The sequence below is a fragment of the Rhodnius prolixus genome, unplaced genomic scaffold (assembly GCF_049639745.1).
Source record: "Rhodnius prolixus isolate KJV_2025 unplaced genomic scaffold, Rpr scaffold_12, whole genome shotgun sequence".
Classification (NCBI taxonomy): domain Eukaryota; kingdom Metazoa; phylum Arthropoda; class Insecta; order Hemiptera; family Reduviidae; genus Rhodnius; species Rhodnius prolixus.
The window spans coordinates 3050966-3069819 of record NW_027411635.1 but is presented as its reverse complement, the minus strand read 5'-3'; the positions used below and the strand labels follow the sequence as shown (position 1 = coordinate 3069819).

General features: G+C 34.8%; 1 protein-coding gene across 2 annotated transcripts in view; it reads right to left on the bottom strand.

Moving 5' to 3' along the window:
- LOC141461622 (RIMS-binding protein 2-like) overlaps window positions 1-18854 on the bottom strand; it is a 91789-nt gene that overhangs the window by 53995 nt on the left and 18940 nt on the right. For both annotated transcript variants that reach the window (XM_074142790.1, XM_074142791.1), the window contains exons 10-16: window positions 16653-16824; window positions 14901-15006; window positions 14582-14684; window positions 12692-12884; window positions 11216-11317; window positions 2156-2367; window positions 769-1012 (exon numbers count right to left, since the gene is read on the bottom strand). In XM_074142790.1, coding sequence (XP_073998891.1) covers window positions 769-1012; window positions 2156-2367; window positions 11216-11317; window positions 12692-12884; window positions 14582-14684; window positions 14901-15006; window positions 16653-16824 — 1132 coding nt within the window. The remainder of the gene's footprint in view (window positions 1-768; window positions 1013-2155; window positions 2368-11215; window positions 11318-12691; window positions 12885-14581; window positions 14685-14900; window positions 15007-16652; window positions 16825-18854) is intronic.

Genomic DNA, 18854 nt, shown 5'->3' with positions numbered 1-18854 from the left:
TCACCCCGACCAAAAAAATGTCGTCAAGTCAAGTCAAACATCAAAACAATGCTGATTTGCTTTTTTGATGCCAAAGGCGTAGTCCATTCAGAGTTTGTCCCCCCAGGTCAGACCGTCAATCAAACCTTGTATTTGGAAGTTTTGAAAAGATTGCGCAATAGTGTTCGCCAAAAAAAAGACCCGATTTGTGGCAAACAGGAGACTGGTTCTTCCACCACGACAATGCACCAGCACACACAGCCATCTCTGTTACACAGTTTTTGGCTAAAAATGGCATGGTTCCGCTGCCCCACGCACCTTACTCGCCTGACCTGGCTCCGTGCGACTTTTTCTTATTTCCACGCATGAAAAAGGGCATGAAAGGTCACCGATTTGACAACATTGAAGAGGTCAAGAAAAAAACGAAGAAGGAGCTGTCAGCCATTTCTAAAGATGACTACAAAAAATGTTTCGAACAGTGGAAGCACCGGTGGGACAAATGTATTAGTTGTAATGGAGAGTATTTTGAAGGGGATAAGGTTGTTCTGTAAAAAATTTGTAAATAAATAGCTTTTAAAAAATAATTCCGGTTTTTTTGGGTACCCCCTCGTATATGGTGTTTTACCTCTTTCTTTCATGATGTATCTTAATTGTATTCTAACTTCTCCAACATTTTATTTGATTTAAATTTCAGAAGTTGAAAGTTAATGTTTTTTATGCATCACGTTGCGCTTAACAGCATTGCAGAAAAAAGAAGATTATGTAAGTGAACATTTGACGTGTACTGACCAGTAATGGTGTGCCGATAGACTCCCGGCTTGACCGTTCTCAGCTCCACATTGTTCACGCAGACTGTATGCTGGTAGTTGCTGTTGCTCGGCAACCAAGATATCACAGCCGATGTAGCAGTCACACGACTAGCTTTCACATTGGTTGGCCCTAATGGAACATCTTTTCCAATAACCATAGTACACGCAGCATCTCTAGAAGTCCGTCGATTCGCTGTCACTGAACGTACCGAAATACGATGTGGCTAAATTTAAGAAAAGATATTTGTATATAATTTCACAAAATCCATTTCAGACCCATTTCTAAGAAATAAATAAAATAATAAAGTATCTACCTAGGAGCAAAGATCGAGCTTTGACTTGGAGTACGACCAACAGAGTTCATTTTTATTCATATTATTTTGCAAAATAATAAGTTTATTTTAAAAACAACAACTTTTTAGGAGTCAACTACTAACATTATCATTATTTTTATTATTATTTTCTGCAACCAGAACTGTTTGCTATACTTCAGGTAAGTAGTAAGAAGTAATGAGTACATCATTCATGTCCATGAGCAGACAAGACAGAAGACACACCAACCTCTAATGATGTAAAATTGCCCTGAAGATGACCTAATCCCTAGGTCGATAGTTCGGCGTAATAAAAAATTCAAAATACTACTGAAATTGGCAGTATTTTTTCATCCTACTAAAAGCATGTTTTTTTTTTCGACCCAACCTACTTATTATTCCCATATTATTATACTTCATTATGTTGGTCCCTTAATAATTTACTCAAAAATAAAAATGTCAACCAATCAACATTGCTCCTTAGAGGTATAAAAACTTTATTTTTAGATACCCGTTTTGTTAAATAAAAATTTGAATATATCTAGTGCTTCCATGTAAATACTGATAACGGAAGTTCAATCAAGGTTGAGTATTTATCATATTCTGAAAAAATTGACCACATTCATAACAAAACAGCCTAAAAAAGACAGCTAATTATGTTTCACTGGTCGAGTGTACTAGTAATGAAGAGTGGTGGTGAGCTTAAACTCCTCTGTAGTACGGGAGTATGGCCCCAGTTGAGAGAATGGCTGCCACAGACGCCCAATCCAGTATGGCAGCCTAATTAACTTCAGTATGCCATTTGAGGTCATTGGCGCCCGGAGCATTTTTCAGTGCCTTCCTACAACACTGATTATCACTGGTCAGTGAGCTATAAGAAACTCCCAGATAAATAAAATCTAAGGCCGGTAGCTGAATTCGAAACCAGGATTCCCGAGTAGGAATCAAATACGCTAACGACTGAGCTAATCCCTTAATGTTCTAGTTTAAATGCACATACCATGATAGCACCAGGTATACTATAAAAAATGTAAAAAAAAAAAAAAACATAGTTACCCTGTTCGAGTCGACTCCTTCGACCAGAGCTCTCGTCCTTTCTGTAGCCTTCACCGTAACTTTCAGCACGCGATCTACATATACGTGGTAGCAGTCGATCGGCGGCGACGACCCGGCATCAGGTGGGTTCCAGCCGATCAATACAGACTTGTTGAGCTGCCTCTCCAGGGTAAGCTGCTTGGGCGGCCCGACTAGCACGGAGAAGAACACCTCTGTAGGCGGGTGCCGCACACACAATGATGAACTAGACTACGGCGCGGGCATGCCCACAAATACACAACAACCCAATACCAAAATAAAATAAAAAAATAAAATAAAATGAAAAAATAAATATAAATAAATAAAATAAATAAATTAAAATAAAACTTTTCTGGCAGCGCGTCTTCTATTTGTGGCAGTTTTAAAATTAAAGTTTCTAGTTACAAATCACGAAAATATAGCAGAAATCCAAGTTAGTAAGTTTTTTCAAATGAAATGAAACTTTTTTTTGTCTCAAATATTCCTTAGTCCAGTCTAAACAAAACTTCGCTAAACTACAGCTCCTCCATCTCAATCTAGCAGAAATAGAAAATATCATAGCGTGGTTAGGAAATAGATGTGGGTGATGAGGCTATTGGCTCAGAGGGGCTCAATTTGGAATCTACAGGGGCTATAGTAGATCTTTTTGAGGCTTGCTTCCACTTATCTTCCAGATCAACTTCAAAAAACATTTTAATGCAGACCAAATCATATTTGACTAAGTGCTAAGGAAGAAGCTGCTTCCTGTTATCAACTGGTGGTTCATTCCAAGGCAATCTGCCAAGTTAGATGAAACGTAAACCTCCTCGAATTCTCTCTTAATTGTGTGCCTTAGTCGATGGTTTTTCTATCACAGCTTTCCCATTAGGTGATTCTAATGTTGTAACTATAATTCAACTGTTATTACTTACAACCACCTCGAATTTCAACGGTTATATATCAATTAAAGGGTATAAATAGTTTACATTATAACAGAGTTCCTTAAACTTTTTGCGACCGCGACACCTTTTTAAAGTAAAAATTTCTTGCCGACCTCTTTATATCGTAACACCCAATGATTATGCTACAAGTCGATTTAAAGTCATGATATGATTGTTTAATATAAGCTAATATATGAAAACATCAGGCTATAACACCGCTAAATTTATCCTCGATTTTTTTAAACAGGAAAAAATTTAAGTTTGTAAAATTAAAAAACCGTATATTAATTTTAGGCTTACATATTTAGAAAAATATTGTTAACTATAAAAGCAATTAAAACATCAAATCAATATCAACACTTTTTAAAAAGAAAAAACCTAAATATAAATTTTATTTTAAATTATCACAAACTTTTATGCATTATAACAAACAGATCATTTCCATCGGTCAAACAAAACAAAAAAAGTTTTTATTCGTACACAACTATATTACTCGTTCAACGATTTCAATTCTTTTGCAAATGTTGTCATTTTGAAATGAACAATGTTCAATGATATGATTTTTGACGGCTCCCTGACTGGAACTGGAAGCAGTAGGTTGAATAGAGAGGAAGGATAATAGCCTGTTGAAATTATGAGATCATTGGCAGCACTGAGAGCTGCTGGTCAGAAAGTGTTAAAGGGATTATAAATATACAGGGTGTATACGGAGGAGTGGTCGAAACTTCGGGAGGTGATTCAGCAGCTCAAATGCAACAAAAAATATTCTCTTCACTTTGGCCCGATTCTCAATAGTGTCCAAGATATTTGCATTTTTAACTTTTCCATCGATATTCGTGTTTTTCACCATTAAAACGGCCGTAACTTTTCTATCCTTTATCCTAAAACAAATCTGCTTATTCCAAACGAAAGAGCATTAAATTTCCTATAAATCTGCTTGGTACAGAGCCTCAAAATGATTCTAATAACAATGAAATATTTACTTGAATGTCTAAAAATTTCGTTCTCGATGATTTTTGTTAAAATTTTCAACTGTATTTTTTCAATGGTTAATGAATCAAGGAATCACATAATTTCAGAAAAAGTTGGGCATTTATTTAGCTTCAGGATCATATGGTTGTTTTTGGTTTTAATAAAACCCTACCCCTAACAGAGGGGTGTAAATGCAGAAAACTGGGATTTTGCAAACTGACTTTTCATTACTAATTTACTCAAATGTCAATTTTTGGAGAAGGAACAAAAAGAAAAGTAATCATTTTAGTTTTTCACAATTATTATTTAATAAAACGGCAGTAAAAAATAAAGTAGCAATAAAACGCGGTAGTTGACTACAATTGTTGGTGCAACTTATTTGAATGACATAATGGAGGTTTTTTTCATCAAAGTTAATTAATAATAATTCAAAAATAAAATGGTTATATTCTTTTTGTTCCTTCTCCAAAAATTGATTAGTTTTGAATTATTATTAATTAACTTTGATGAAAAAAAACCTCCATTATGTCGTTCAAAATATGTTGCACAAACAATTGTAGTCAAGAAACTAAAAATTTGCCACAATTCTTTCCCACTTCCTTGTTTGAATAGTTTTTTGTAGCAATTTTAACTAGGCACCTGCCTATTGTACTTTTTCACTTCTGTGTTTTATTGCAACTTTATTTTTTATTTCCGTTTTATAAAATAATAATTGTTCTAAATTAAAATGGTTACTAAAATGGTAAAAATTGATATTTGAGTAAATTAGTAATGAAAAGTCAGTTCGCAAAATCCCAGTTTTCTGCATTTACACCCCTCTGCTCGGGGTAGGGTGTTATTAAAAACCAAAAAAATCCATATGATCTTGAAGCTAAATAAATGCCCAACTTTTTCTGAAATTATGTGATTCCTTGATTCATTAACCATTGAAAAAATGCAGTTAAAAATGTTAACAAAAATCATCGAGAACGAAATTTTTAGACATTCAAGTAAAAATTTCATTGTTATAAGAATTGTTTTGAGGCTCTATACCAAGCAGATTTATAGGAAATTTAATGCTCTTTCGTTTGGAATAAGCAGATTTGTTTTAGGATAAAGGATAGAAAAGTTACCTCCGTTTTTATGGTGAAAAACGCGAGTGTGGTCGGAAAAGTTAAAAATGCAAATATCTTGGACACTATTGAGAATCGAGCCAAAGTGAATAGAATATTTTTTGTTGCATTTGAGCTGCTGAATCACCTCCTGAAGTTTCGACCACTCCTCCGTATACACCCTGTATAAAGAGGTCAGGGTTGCAGAGTTGCAATAAAGTCATGCTCAAATTGATGGGTGATTATTTTTTGAAAGTAAGAAAAGACTTAGTGGGCTTTGTTCAAAGAAGTAATATGAAAAACGAACTCCCCTTCAGTAAAAACAAGAAGGCCACAGTGTGTTTCTTTAAGAATATTTGTAGCGGGCCACACCTGTAGTTGCAGCAATTGGATTAACTAGGTCAGTACTACTGCAGCATGTACTTGTAGAAACCAGTCTACAAACCGCTACTGGGACAGACAGCAGTGCATGCATTAGGGCACTAAGTGGAGCTTGGAACACTAAAAACTGCAATTAGTACCCTACTAGAAACTGTAGCCATCTCTCTATCTAATTAGTAACGTACCCTTAGTGTGTGAAGTAAGACGCGACTGCCTTTGAAATGAACACAAATATTACTGCTTCATGGCTTTTCATGCTCGTCTGATAGCAATGTTCTTTACTAAATGCAAAATAAAGACTAAAAAATATATAATGTAAAATAAATTAATAAATTAAAACAAAAATAGTAATAATAAAATAAAACTGCGTATTCCAGCCTAATTCTAAAACTAATAATTAACGAATCGCAGCAGGAAGCTCTACTGCGGCTGAACTCTTGAAGGAAATGGTTGAAAATATGGAACAAGGCATGGCAGTAAAACTATCGCTTCATGTAGTACCTTTGGCAAGAATCACAGAGCACATTCAACAGAATAAGATTCTAAGATGTGGACAATATTGTAGACAGGATATTGGAATCAAGTTAACTCAGGCTAACTGTCCGTTTAAAAAAAATATATGTTGTAACCAGGGCCGCTTAGATATCCCGAAAAATACGATCATCACCGGGTACGTTGGTAGAGATAACCTGTCAGGGCAAAGTACACCAAAATATTGGTACGCTACCGGAGAGTAAGGTAGGGCACTCCGCTACCAGTGCTCCCTGTGTATGTATCTCCTCTCTTAGTATAGCAAATTATTTTCTCTATTTTTATTATCTCTTACAGCAAATTATTGTACATATCGTATTATACATCTTTGAAATTGCCTTCAATATTTAGAGCTAATGGAAAAATTAGAGTGATTTTTGGTGCACATATACGGATCCCTCTCTTCCTCACCTGGTCTGGCCGAAGAGGAAAAAATTTATTATTTTTTTTGACTGGAAAAGCCAGGTAAGAGAAAAATCTTAGTACCTTTTAGACTGGAATTTTCCGGATCATGATGTATATCTTGGAAAAAAGCACAAATGGAAGCAGGCATTGGGGATGAGATACTCCAAGATTTTTACCTGTACTATATACTGTGCTCACAGGCAATTCCTAAAGTTAGACTCCTGACTTGGAGCCGAACTGAGGTTGGATTCCTTGCTCACTTCGACCTTGGCGACCTTGAATGATAAGGGTTTACAATGGGCACACTAATGGCCAAATGTTCTATATTTTCTTTGCAATGACTCCTGGGATTAGCTGAAGGCTTCTGGGTAAATCTTATACTTCTGGATCGATTCCAAAAAAAAATTGAGGCACAAAAGAGAACCGTGCTCTGAAATTAGAGATGAAGCAGGTAGCAACACAACTGTTCCGGCTAGCTTCAATAAAGAGCGGTCCAGAAGTTCTACGAACAACTTGAAGAAACTCAACGAATAATTATGAGTAAAAATGAAACAGGTTGCAATACATCTGATCCTACAGTATAGTCCAGAAGTCCTTGGAAATACTTGAAAAAACTCAAGGTCCAACTGGCTATAATACTAACCAAATTTACTGGAGCACCAAAAATCCTGTTTACATCTTCCTTTCCTGCTGTTTTTATTGATTTTGTTACGCAATCATCCTGGGCGACACTAATCGTTACAAGCAACTTTAAGTCATAAATCTATTGAATGTGCTCTTTACATTAAATAGTAATGTTTTTATGCTGTATACATTGCATGTCACTGCGTTAAAGTATGTCAACTTGCAGGTTTTAATTTTTAACGTAAGAATTAGTAGCCTCGTAAAATAACAGGGTGTATAAGAGAAGACCGTTTCCCTTTTAAAATGAATTTTGTATGAATTATTATCATGTTTCATTAACTACTAAATAACTGACTGTTCGTTCAATTAACTATTGCAACTGACGGCAGAAAAAGCATCTTTCTGCAAGCTGGAATTTCTCAAGAAAAGCAAGGTGCCATAGACCGAAAACAAATGGTAACCAGATAAAGCGCGCTTTGCAGAACGTTACTTTGCTAAATACAACACTAGAGCTGAGCAATTTATTTATTACGATATTCTAACTATATGATAGAATTTGGACACAAAGTAATCTGCTCGGGAAAGACAAGCAGCGATGAAGCTACCAAATTCTTAGGTCTCCACCTAAAAATTGATGCAGGAATGTTCCAAGAAATTTCTAATCGGAGGAAGTCCCAAGGATAGTGTTCTACTAGTCCGAATGCCAGGCACACCCCCCCCCCCCCAGTGTTCTCTCGTTACAGACAACACTGTCCATCACCTGACAATGAGCTGTAAGAAGCTTTTAGAAAGAGAAAATCTAAAAGCCAGCAGCTGGATTCGAACGGATCCCGGGATCTCCGCACGGGAATCCAATACGCTAACCGCATAGCTAATAAGCTCCAGCACTGCACATACAGAACACTTAGCTTCAGCAGCTTACTTTTCATTTATTTACGGGTGTGCAAGAGCCTTCGTAAATTCCACGGAATTTCTAAACCTATATTTTGTATTTATTATTTTACTTACAATTTATTATTTTTATTCTTTAATGATTTATTTATATCTATATTTGTTGACACCCCATTATTAGACAAGTCTTGCTGTGCTCCCAATCAGAAATCAGTATATTATAAGTCCTTTCAGCTGATATACTTTATAAAGAATGTAAATATAATAAACGTAATTAAAAATTTGATATTAATGCTAGATTACTAAATAAACAACATATTACAGATAAAAGCCTTCTAATTACGACAGACAAAATAAAATTGATTCTTTATATAGAGATGCGCAACATTTTATTTTGCTTCGGCAAGGCGAATATATTTCATTTCACTTTAATTCCAAAATAATAATAATAATAAATGCTTGGAAAAAATTTGATATTTTAAAAATATAAATTATCTATGATTTATCTATAAATACTAGTTTTTCTAAGAATATTTATAAATGTACATGTAGAACTAGTTGTCAGAAACTAGAACCAGATTACTGTAGTTTGGCTTCAGTATAGCTTTATAAGTCAAGTCAAATATTCCTGTTAAAATGTTCAAAAACATAACATTCGCAGTTTCCACTTAAGAGCTAACGTTCTCAATCGTCAAATTTTCCAATTTGAGTTTTCGCTGGAAGTTTTGAGGTATTCTGAGACATAAATGATAATTTTTATTTACAAAAAACTAAGTTCCAACTTGAATTCCAAGTTGAAATTTCGTAGTTTGAATACCAACATAGGGACTCCACAAAACTAATACGGTCAAAATAGTTCAAATTAGAGGAAACAAAATTATGAATGAGATTCAAACATTTTCTCGGAAACGGATCCTTTTTGTTTCACTATAAACTATCATCAATTCAAAGGTCCCTCAATTCTGTTACAAAAATTAAGTTAATTTTATAGAAAAATCATATAAGACTGGAAAACAATTCGTGTTAATTGATTAGGAATTGAATTTGAAAAATACTATTTATAAAGCTGATTGTACCTCTATAAATTCAAACCTTTATCAAATTGAACCAATTTTTAATCCAACTAAACAAATAAAAAATAAACAAAAATCAACTATTTTTCCAATTTTTTTTTAGAACCTAAGCCTATTTCTACCGAATTTCATTTTTCCAATAAAACTAACCTTTTTTTGAAGTCAAATTAAATTCTTCTCTACGTAAATAAAACTTTTTAAAATTAAAATTACGCAACTTTAATGTATATTTTAAATTTGATTGGAAAATATAATGTAGAAATAGAAATAGAAAAGAAATTTATTATTCTGGGACAATTGTCCCCTAAGAATAAATACAGGTACAAATAGAGGCCTTAATAGTTTGGCCTGTGATTATAGAGAAATTAAATAAATAAATAAATATTTACAAAAGTGAAAATATAATAAGTGAAAATGAAAGTAAAAATAAAATAATAAAACAGCAGAAATTAAGGAAATAAATTAAAACAATTAGACTTTCGGAGGAAGCTGAATAGAAAGGAGATAACTGAATAGACGGGATTTAAAGATGGATAGGGTAGGAGCATGGCGGACAGATGAAGGCAAGGAGTTCCATAGAGAGGTAGCACGTATGAGGAAGGACTTGTCAAAGGATGAGGTACGGTGAGAGGGAATATAAAGATCAGATGAGCGAGATCTAGTGTTACGGGAATGGATGGAGGATTTAAACTTAAGGAGTTGAAAAATATAGGAAGGCCTTTGAGACTGGATGACTTGAAAAAGGAAAGAAGCCAAAAAATATTGGCGGCGATAGACAGGAAAAAGCCACTTCAACTCATCGTAGCAGTGCGAAATGCGAGAGTCTCTGGAAATGCTGAAAATAAATCTTATGAAGCAGTTCATGAGGCGCTTAAGCTTAGCTTCAATATCACCAGATAGACCGCCATACACTAAACAACCATAGTCGAAATGGGGGAATATAAGAGAGGAAACTAGGAGTTGCCGGGTCTTAATTGGAAAAAGGTGACGGGAACTATTAAACTGCTTAAGGATATGGATGGAATGACGAGAGATTTGGGAAACATGGTTTTTCCAGGATAGGTTTTGATCGAAAGTGATACCAAGGTTTTTCACAGAGGAACAATATTTTATTGGGGTATTGTAAAGGAAAAGATTAGGAAGAGGAGCCAATGATTTAAGGAGTGGGTTGGAGCCAATAACTATAGCTTTGGTCTTTTCTACATTCAGGGTAAGCTTATTGTTCGTGGCCCATGCTGAGATGTTATTGAGGTCTTCTTGAAGTTTAAATACAGCTTCAAACAAATCCGACGGGGAAAAGGATATGTAAATCTGAAAATCATCAGCATAGAGGTGATACTGGGAATGAGAGATGGAAAGAGGAAGGTCATTGATGTAAATTGAGAAGAGGGTGGGAGATAGGGAAGAACCTTGAGGTACACCGCGTGACAAAGGAAGAAGTGAAGAAGGATTACTATCGGGAGTGACAACGAATTGGGAACGATTAGACAGGAAGGATTGGAACCAACGGAGGGTGCTATTGGAAAAAGAGAGGGATTGTAGTTTAGATAGCAGGATATGATGGTCAACGGTATCAAAGGCTTTGGAGAAGTCTAGGAGTATAAGGATGGTAAGTTTTTGGTCGTCAATAGCCGTCTGCAAGTCATGGGTAATTTTCAAGAACAATTTCAATGTAGAACAATTTCTAAAATTGTTTTATTTTCAGGGGACCTCAAGAGACAAGTAATGCCCGTTAAAACTCAACGATAGCAAGTGCTGGCCCCAGCACTGGTCTGTTCCAACATATTTAATTTGTCGACCAAACAATCTCCAACGACAATTTTAAAAAACGTAGTTGCTTAGTAACAACTCTGTAACTCCCATCTCCGACCCGGTAACCATGTATAACACAGACAAGTCCAAGACAAGTGCAGTTTGCCAAATCAAAAAACAAACAATGTATTTTTGCTGCAAAAAAGTAGTTATTTGATGGCAGATTTGATTGTGAATTCAGCAGTGAACATTTAAAAAGTGCTACATTTCTTGTACGCTAAAATATTCATTGTCGTCCAACCAATATTAATTGACCTATCTAGGTATTGTGTGTGTTTGTTTTGAATGGATTCTAAATAGTTATTGCTTTATTTTGTACAAAATTGGAAGCAATTGTCTCACCTGGTCCCTCGCCGAGATGATCCGCTTCCTCCTCTTCCTCATCTTCCTCCAATATATCTCCCAGGTCGTACTCACATAGCAACTTCTTACTGCTCACATCGCCTGAGCACAGCAAATAATCAATACAGTATTTATAGAAATAATATAGTGGCGCATTTGAGGGAAGACATTACATCATCAGTTAGCGTATAAGGTTTTTATGCGGAGAACCCGGGTTCGAATACAGCAGCCCTTCGATTTTCTCTTCCTAGGAGCCTCTTATAGCTTAATTTCCAGGGTTTAGCTGAATTGTCTGCAATGAGAGAACACGATCAGGAGGCCGGCAGTGCCCTGCAAATATTCTTCAGGCGCCAATGGCCTTAGATGTTAGGCAATTCTTTTTTTTTTTTTCTTTTTATATACACTCCATACTCTATAAATTCAACTTTTGCTCCATGAGATTTAAAAAAAGAACCTGGTGTGAATGCTCATACGAGTGACTACAATTCTCACCAGATTCCAACATAAGTTCACTATAAACCGAAGAATGTTTTTCTTACTAAATTTAACAATTTGTAAACCCGTATATTGCGCTGAAATGTTATATTAGAAAGAAACCTGTCCCACCCATCCTTCTTAACCGCCGTATAACCACTTTTCATTGAAAAATCAATTTTAAAAAATCTGCGATTAAGTAACATTCACAAAATTGATAAAAATTTGAAAATTGAAAAAGTCCAGTAAAGAGTTACTTTAGGATGAGAAATTTTCCTCTAAGCGGCGCACTTAACCCTCGATACATGCGAACTGCATAAAAAAAATCTCTTAAGACTAAAAATAAATGATTGATCTGCTCAAAAAGTGACTCTAGTTTGAATCAAGGGGCCATTAGGTTTAATAGAAAATGAGTTAGCAGACGCTGGAGCGAAATAGCCAATCTACATGCCATGCTGTCCCTATGAATCTATACCATGGTCCTATCAAATTTGAAAATTTACAGGAAAATTTCTGTTACGATATATATGTGAAACAATATGCTAGTTCTAAGTACAGGGGTTACTATGCCGCAACGGAGCCAAGAATTCCTACCAAAACGTCGTTAGACTTTTACAAAGAGAACAGATACTTTTATAAGATCATCTCAATACTAAAATTCATCCACAACTATTTCCCTCATTATCTAAATGAATTGGTACAGACTAAGACCAATATCTCTCTGTACAGCCGACGTTAATCATTTAAAGAGAAAATTAAAACTTAAAAACTTAAATTTAAGATATTTCAAAAAGAGGAGTTATTCGATTTGATATACGAGTACATACTATATGTATTACATTTAGTATTTATATACCATACATATGGTATTCGTATGCATCAGACGGATGTAAATGTGTCCCTGGATTTTTTAAATCAGAAAAGGTGACAATTTTTCACGCACTCTAGCAGGTGATGCTAATAATGAGTAAGACAGAAGGAACTAGCTCAATGTTCACTCACCTTGATGGCTGTGCGAATGGGGATAGTCCAGATCTTGTGGTATGTTGGTGGACGCTGAATCATCACAGTCGCGCAATCCTTGGACCACTGATTGATGAAAGTCTAATAGGTCATCACCAACTAATTTTTGTACAAAATTTGATGGAACTAATCCACGTCTACCATCTAGTAACTCTGCGTCGAAAAAACCGTCCTGTAAACTCACAAACATACAGTAAACATAATTATGTAAAAAATAAAAAATAAAAACAAAAGATATATTTTTTCTAATTAAGAAGAGTTGATATGAAAAGTCGTTTTTACAATCCAGATGAAGTATACCGATTAACTACTCAAAAAAGCAGTAGATACAGAATGTGTTTCATTGGTTGGCAGCAGAAGCTCGCTGCCCCACATTATCAGCTTAATCAACTGACGCCACAGGTCACTAGCTTAGGATTCTACTTCCCCAGTAATTATCCTAAAAATGTAGCGTAGGTATGTAGCAAGACCTGTAGAAAGAGGGGAAGAATGTTCCAATAAGGCATCTTCGTCTTCGTGTGTGTTTTACCCTTAGTAGACTCAATTCATCAATGCGAAGACTTGGACTGATTTCAGCGTACCAGAAATTCTGTCTAGACTATAGAACTTTAGCCTCATTCTAGCAGGTCTCAGAAAAATATGCTTAGAATGGTGCTCTAAGAAACCCAGCTAACAGAAACTAAGCTAACAGCTGCTATGGTTACTAACGATGCTATCCATTCATACCCAACCATAAACCATCAATTCTATAGGCGAGCAAAAACAGCGGGACCTTACATTTGATAAGAATAAGAATCATAGTTTATAAAATGGAAGAAAAAACAGAGAATTATAAATCAGTGTAAATAGATTTGAATTGTGGAGATTGGACGATTAAGTTTTAATTTTTATAATGCCTAAGATTTTATATTTAATGTATTTTTGTTCTCTCTGTTTTGTTTTGTCTTTATAGCCAAAGATGTGGAATTTAAGTTGTCTGTTATTTTGGCCAATTGATATTTAATTTCTTACTATAGAAACTTAATAAGACTTTCTCAATTTCATTTAGACAGCTTCTCACTCAGACGGTCTTTTGACCATGAGTCAAGTCTGTCAGTCTTTTTCTAATTTGCAAAATTATTGTATATAGTTATTGAAAAAAGACCTTTATTATTATTATTATTATTATTATGGGCGAGCAAGTCCACAGAATGGTTAAAAAAAAAGAAAATTATGAAAACTAACATCTGTGTTTATGAACAGCTGCTATGTATCAACCGAATGACCTATTTAGAGTTTCATTATACAGCCACTTTATTAGCAATCGAAATAGATTTTAATCTCAGCTGCTCAGAAGATGGCGTTTTATAAGGTTTCAATATGGCAGTTTTATGTTATTAGGATTTACAATCACCATAGTGGGAAGTAGACTGCCAGTCCCAGGCTAACAAAAATATTATTCAATAATGGCACCTACAAAATCACAAATAGGAACACAAAAAGCCTGCAGAGGAAGTTTTTTCTATTATTGGAAACGTCGAAAGACAGAATAGTAGTGCTGCCTGTCTTTAAAGGCAATCGTGAAAATAGATGAAGCAAGTTGCAAAGCAGTGTTCCTCGTGCAAAAAATTGCAAAAAGAAAAAAAAAATAGAAAATCAGTCAAGATCTGTGGAAACAAGGCTTAACAGAGGCATCGTCAAGAGGTAGTCGTATGAAACCCTAGACCGTGGTCATTCAAGTAGTGTATTTTTTATACATATTTGTAGGATATAAATATTAAGTTTTGGTAATTGAGTAAATTATTTTTTAAACACCCAGTATAAAATACTCCGTTTTTTCAAAAACCAAATTAATCTTCAAAAAAACAAAAAAAAACAGTGTAATCTCACCTCATCCATGTTGCCCCAGACGAGTATGTAGTCTCCAGCATTGACGGCCAGTTCTGCTTCCGGACATTCATTGGGAGACTGCTGGAACGGGTCGTAGGAATATCTGAAAGCAATAGCCAAGTACAAATTCAAACAGATCTATCTACTTACAAACACTCATACGAATTTCTTTTGACAGAAACTTTACTTAAAGTAAATAAAAATAAAACACCAGCATGCTATAAAGGATAACATCAACGATATTATTAGCTTGCGGATCTTGTAACAGCTACAAACGAAATGCTATACATGTACTCAGCGCAATGATATGGTCTCAAACCTGGCTATGTAGACGTAGCAGCGTCCTTTGCCTGGGATGTCTAGCATGTCCACCAGCTTTGAATCTTGTCCGGCCATTTGTTGATCTGGCAAATTGCTATAAAGCCCTAAAAATAAAAAATATGTGTCGGATTTCTACTTGAGAATTGCTTTTTATATCATGTATTTAAACTCTATTTTGTTGGTTAGAGGTCTTTAATTATCGAACATGTTTATAATTATCACATATTTTGACACAGAAAAATGGGCTTCGTCAGAGGACGGGTTGAGACAGCTGCCTCCTTAGAGCGCTTAAAAAATTTAGTCCTAGAAAAACAAGAGGAAAATAAAGAGCTAACGAAAAAAAATAAGTAAATAAATAAAATCCGGTGCGCAAATTAATAAACTGCTTTTTGCAGCTTGATATTGAAGAAAGTAAATAATGCTGTTCTGCTAGGATTTACTATTACACTCAGACCTGCGAATATAAGACACAAACCTTTCTTCAGTACTGAACCTAAATTACATCTGAAAAAAATGCACTAAATTTGCAGACATGAAATAATCCCACTTTATTTTCATTAATCTACTAAATAATTTCAATTTGGGGAAAAATGATAACAATAAAAGGACATCTTTTTTGGCAAACTATAAAATTGACAAACTATTCAATTTCTGTAAAGATTTTACACAATAAAATAATCAATTTTTGCCTACGTAAAAAGAGTTTAATGCTCTTTTTGAAGTTTAAGACTTTTGCTATGTCATGAAGGGCCCAAAGGGAGTGAACGGCTTTGAAAGGGAGGAATTGTAAGTTTGCAAGATGCTTGTAAATTCTTTTGAGAAATCGCGCATTGTTTGGACAAAAACCATTTTGTGCTTTCGTGCTTCAAGTATGAAATACTGGTCAGTCCAAGATTTCCAGCATCGTCGTTCTGGAAATGGATATCCTTCGTAATAATAGTGTGTAATTAAAATATTTCCTGTAGAGTGTAATCGTGTTTTACTGTGTCGGAAACGCCTTGCAAGTGATTACTAAGGGCGTCATTCTGTATTTTCTGTTGCTTATTGGTTCTGGTTGGAACTTAAATTCTATGATTTCATTCTTATATCGAAGTTTATAATTAATTGTATTCATAATAAAAATTTCTGCAGAATAAGTTCCGCGCTATGCGGTTAACGTATCGGATTCCCACGCGGAGATCCCGGGTTCGAATCCAGCTGCAGGTCCTTAGATTTTCTCTTCCTAGGAGCTTCTTACAGTTCACAGTCCGGTGATGGACAGTATTGTCTGTACAGAGACAAGCTCCGAGCACCAATAATCTCAGATGTTGACGCGCCTTAAATCATTTTTTAAAAACATCAGTTTATTTTTTTTAGTTTCCGTTATATCTCGTTTAAGAAAGCATTGAATCGTGCAGATTTTGGATTTTGTCTTTTTACTGGACATATCCACTTCATTTAGTAAAATGAACTTGCATAAAATTGAAGTCCACAACTACAAATACAATGTTGCGAGAAAACTAACACGGTCTACAGTGTCACGGGCTAGCTTGTGGAAAAGAAAAAAAAAAAAATGGACCCATATCATGGTAAGAATCGCCACACAAATACTTAAATTGAGAACTTTGCAGAACTGACTGTCAATAACTGAAATGTCGAAAATAAAGTGATATTTTGTTATTCTGCTAAGAAAATTACTAATTCCCAAACACTTTCACTTATTTATTTATTTTTCACTTTTACTTCAATGTTAAGTTTAAATGACTCTTACTTTCGATTTCGAACTGTGTGGGTACCATGGTGGGCAGTTGCGGCATTATCCTGGACTGGGTGTGCTGAGGCTGGGCCACCAACATCTGTTGTTGTCCCCGCAGTGCCGGCGGGCCTCCACTGTTCACCACGAACGGGTGGTACTGGCCGCCAATGGCGTTCACTAGGGTTTGCTGCAAATTAACAGTGGATTAGAGCAACCTTTCCTAGACAGGTGTGCTAGGATAAACGGATTTTAGCTGGGACTTTGAAGACTACCTAAACCCCTCATACTTAGTATGATTAATTTTGACTTTTTTTTCCTCACTCACTAATTAATAAGTACAGCATATATATATATATATATATATATAATTAATATTAACCTCAATTCTTGAAAAAACTAATTCATTTTTTTTTAAAAACTATTTATCTAAAAATTGTATGTTCCTGACTGTAAATAGGCTTAATCCATAATCCTACATTTTGTATTGCAATTTACATTTAACTTATCTATATAATAATAACAATAATAACAAGTTTATTTGAAATAAGGTATAGTATATATATATATACAATACTGTTACTCAATACAAACTTATTACGGCATGTTTACACGTCTGCCGGGGTGGGGATACATAATCCTGGTTTCAAACCAAAGGAAAAAAGAACAGGAGATAGTAAAAAAACAAAATTATCTTACATTAAATATATTGTTTTAGATAACTAAAAATAAAAAATGAGAAAGGTTAACAATTCTAAATTAAAATAAATATTCACTTCTGTACAAATTAAAATAAATGAAATAATAGAGAAAGTGAGAGAAATGAATGAATGGAATAACTAAATCAGGACCTGAAAGAAAGAAACTTCTGTAATTTATCAATTCATTATCCTTGTAACTGTGCATTAAAAGTTAAAAATTAAACTCATTATCCTTATAACTGTGCATTAAAAATTAAAAATTAAACTCATTATCCTTATAACTGTGCATTAAAAATTAAAAATTAAACTCATTATCCTTATAACTGTGCATTAAAAATTAAACTCATTATCCTTATAACTGTGCATTAAAAATTAAAAATTAAACTCGTTATTTATAATTTTTCTATATTGCCAGGCAGTAGTTGCATATTTAATTAGAGGAGACCAATTTGGACCATTTAATATGTTAATAAATTCATTAAAAGAAAGGAATCTTTCACCAAATGCCGACAACCGATAGGAAGCAAAAATAGGACATTGTCCCACAAAATGAAATATGTCCTCGTTTACCCTATAGGTACAAAGGGAACACTCTCCTTCTTCAGCTAACGGGTTATATGGCTTGTAATTGAGACTCAGCAGCTCAGCCCTCAGCTTTAATATCCATCGAATCTCAGCAATCCTAACATGATCACTATCTCTACTAGTCAAATCAGCACACTTTACCTCATGATTAAGCAGCTTATAAATACCATAACGGTGGGAAGCACGTACTCTTTCCAATTGTTGGCCGGGAAAGTTTTCCCTCAGTTTATAAATTATGGAATGAAACTGTAAATGAATATGCTCTCGTTCCGTTAATTCAAAACTCAATGGAACTCCAGTGCTTTCAGCTAAATTTCGCCAGTGAACGACCTATGAGACTCCTACTCTCAATGTTTCCTCTGCAACAAGGCGCGGAAGCCGCTCTCGTTCCATATTTAACACTTTCACCAGATACCGGCTATTTAAAGATAGAGCGTAAAGGAAAATAGGGAGAATACCGGTCTCTAGATAAAGAATGTAACTTGGAGAGTAATTGGGCAGACCAAACAATTTTTTTATAAAGAATAAAAGAACTTTTTCCACTTCATAGAACTCTTCTGATCCCCACACTTGGGCAGCATAACACAAAACTGAGCGAGAGACAGCGTTAAATATATGAAGTTTCCCATTCAATGACATACTAGGCTGCATTATTGCTCTTTTCCATATAACATTTAGTGCCATTTTAGCAGAGGAGGATTTTTCCAAAAAGTGAGGTTTTAGGGAGAGTCTAGAAGTCAATACAACTCCCAAATAAGTATATCTATTCACTACTTCTATTTGCCTGCCCTTATAAGACCACTTTTCCCTCTCTCCCAGTCTGCCTCCATTGCGAAAAACTATCACTTTAGATTTTTCGAGGTTTACCTGGAGATTCCATCTATGGCAATACCCCTCCAACTTTAAAATATTCTTCTGAAGGGCATGCGGATTT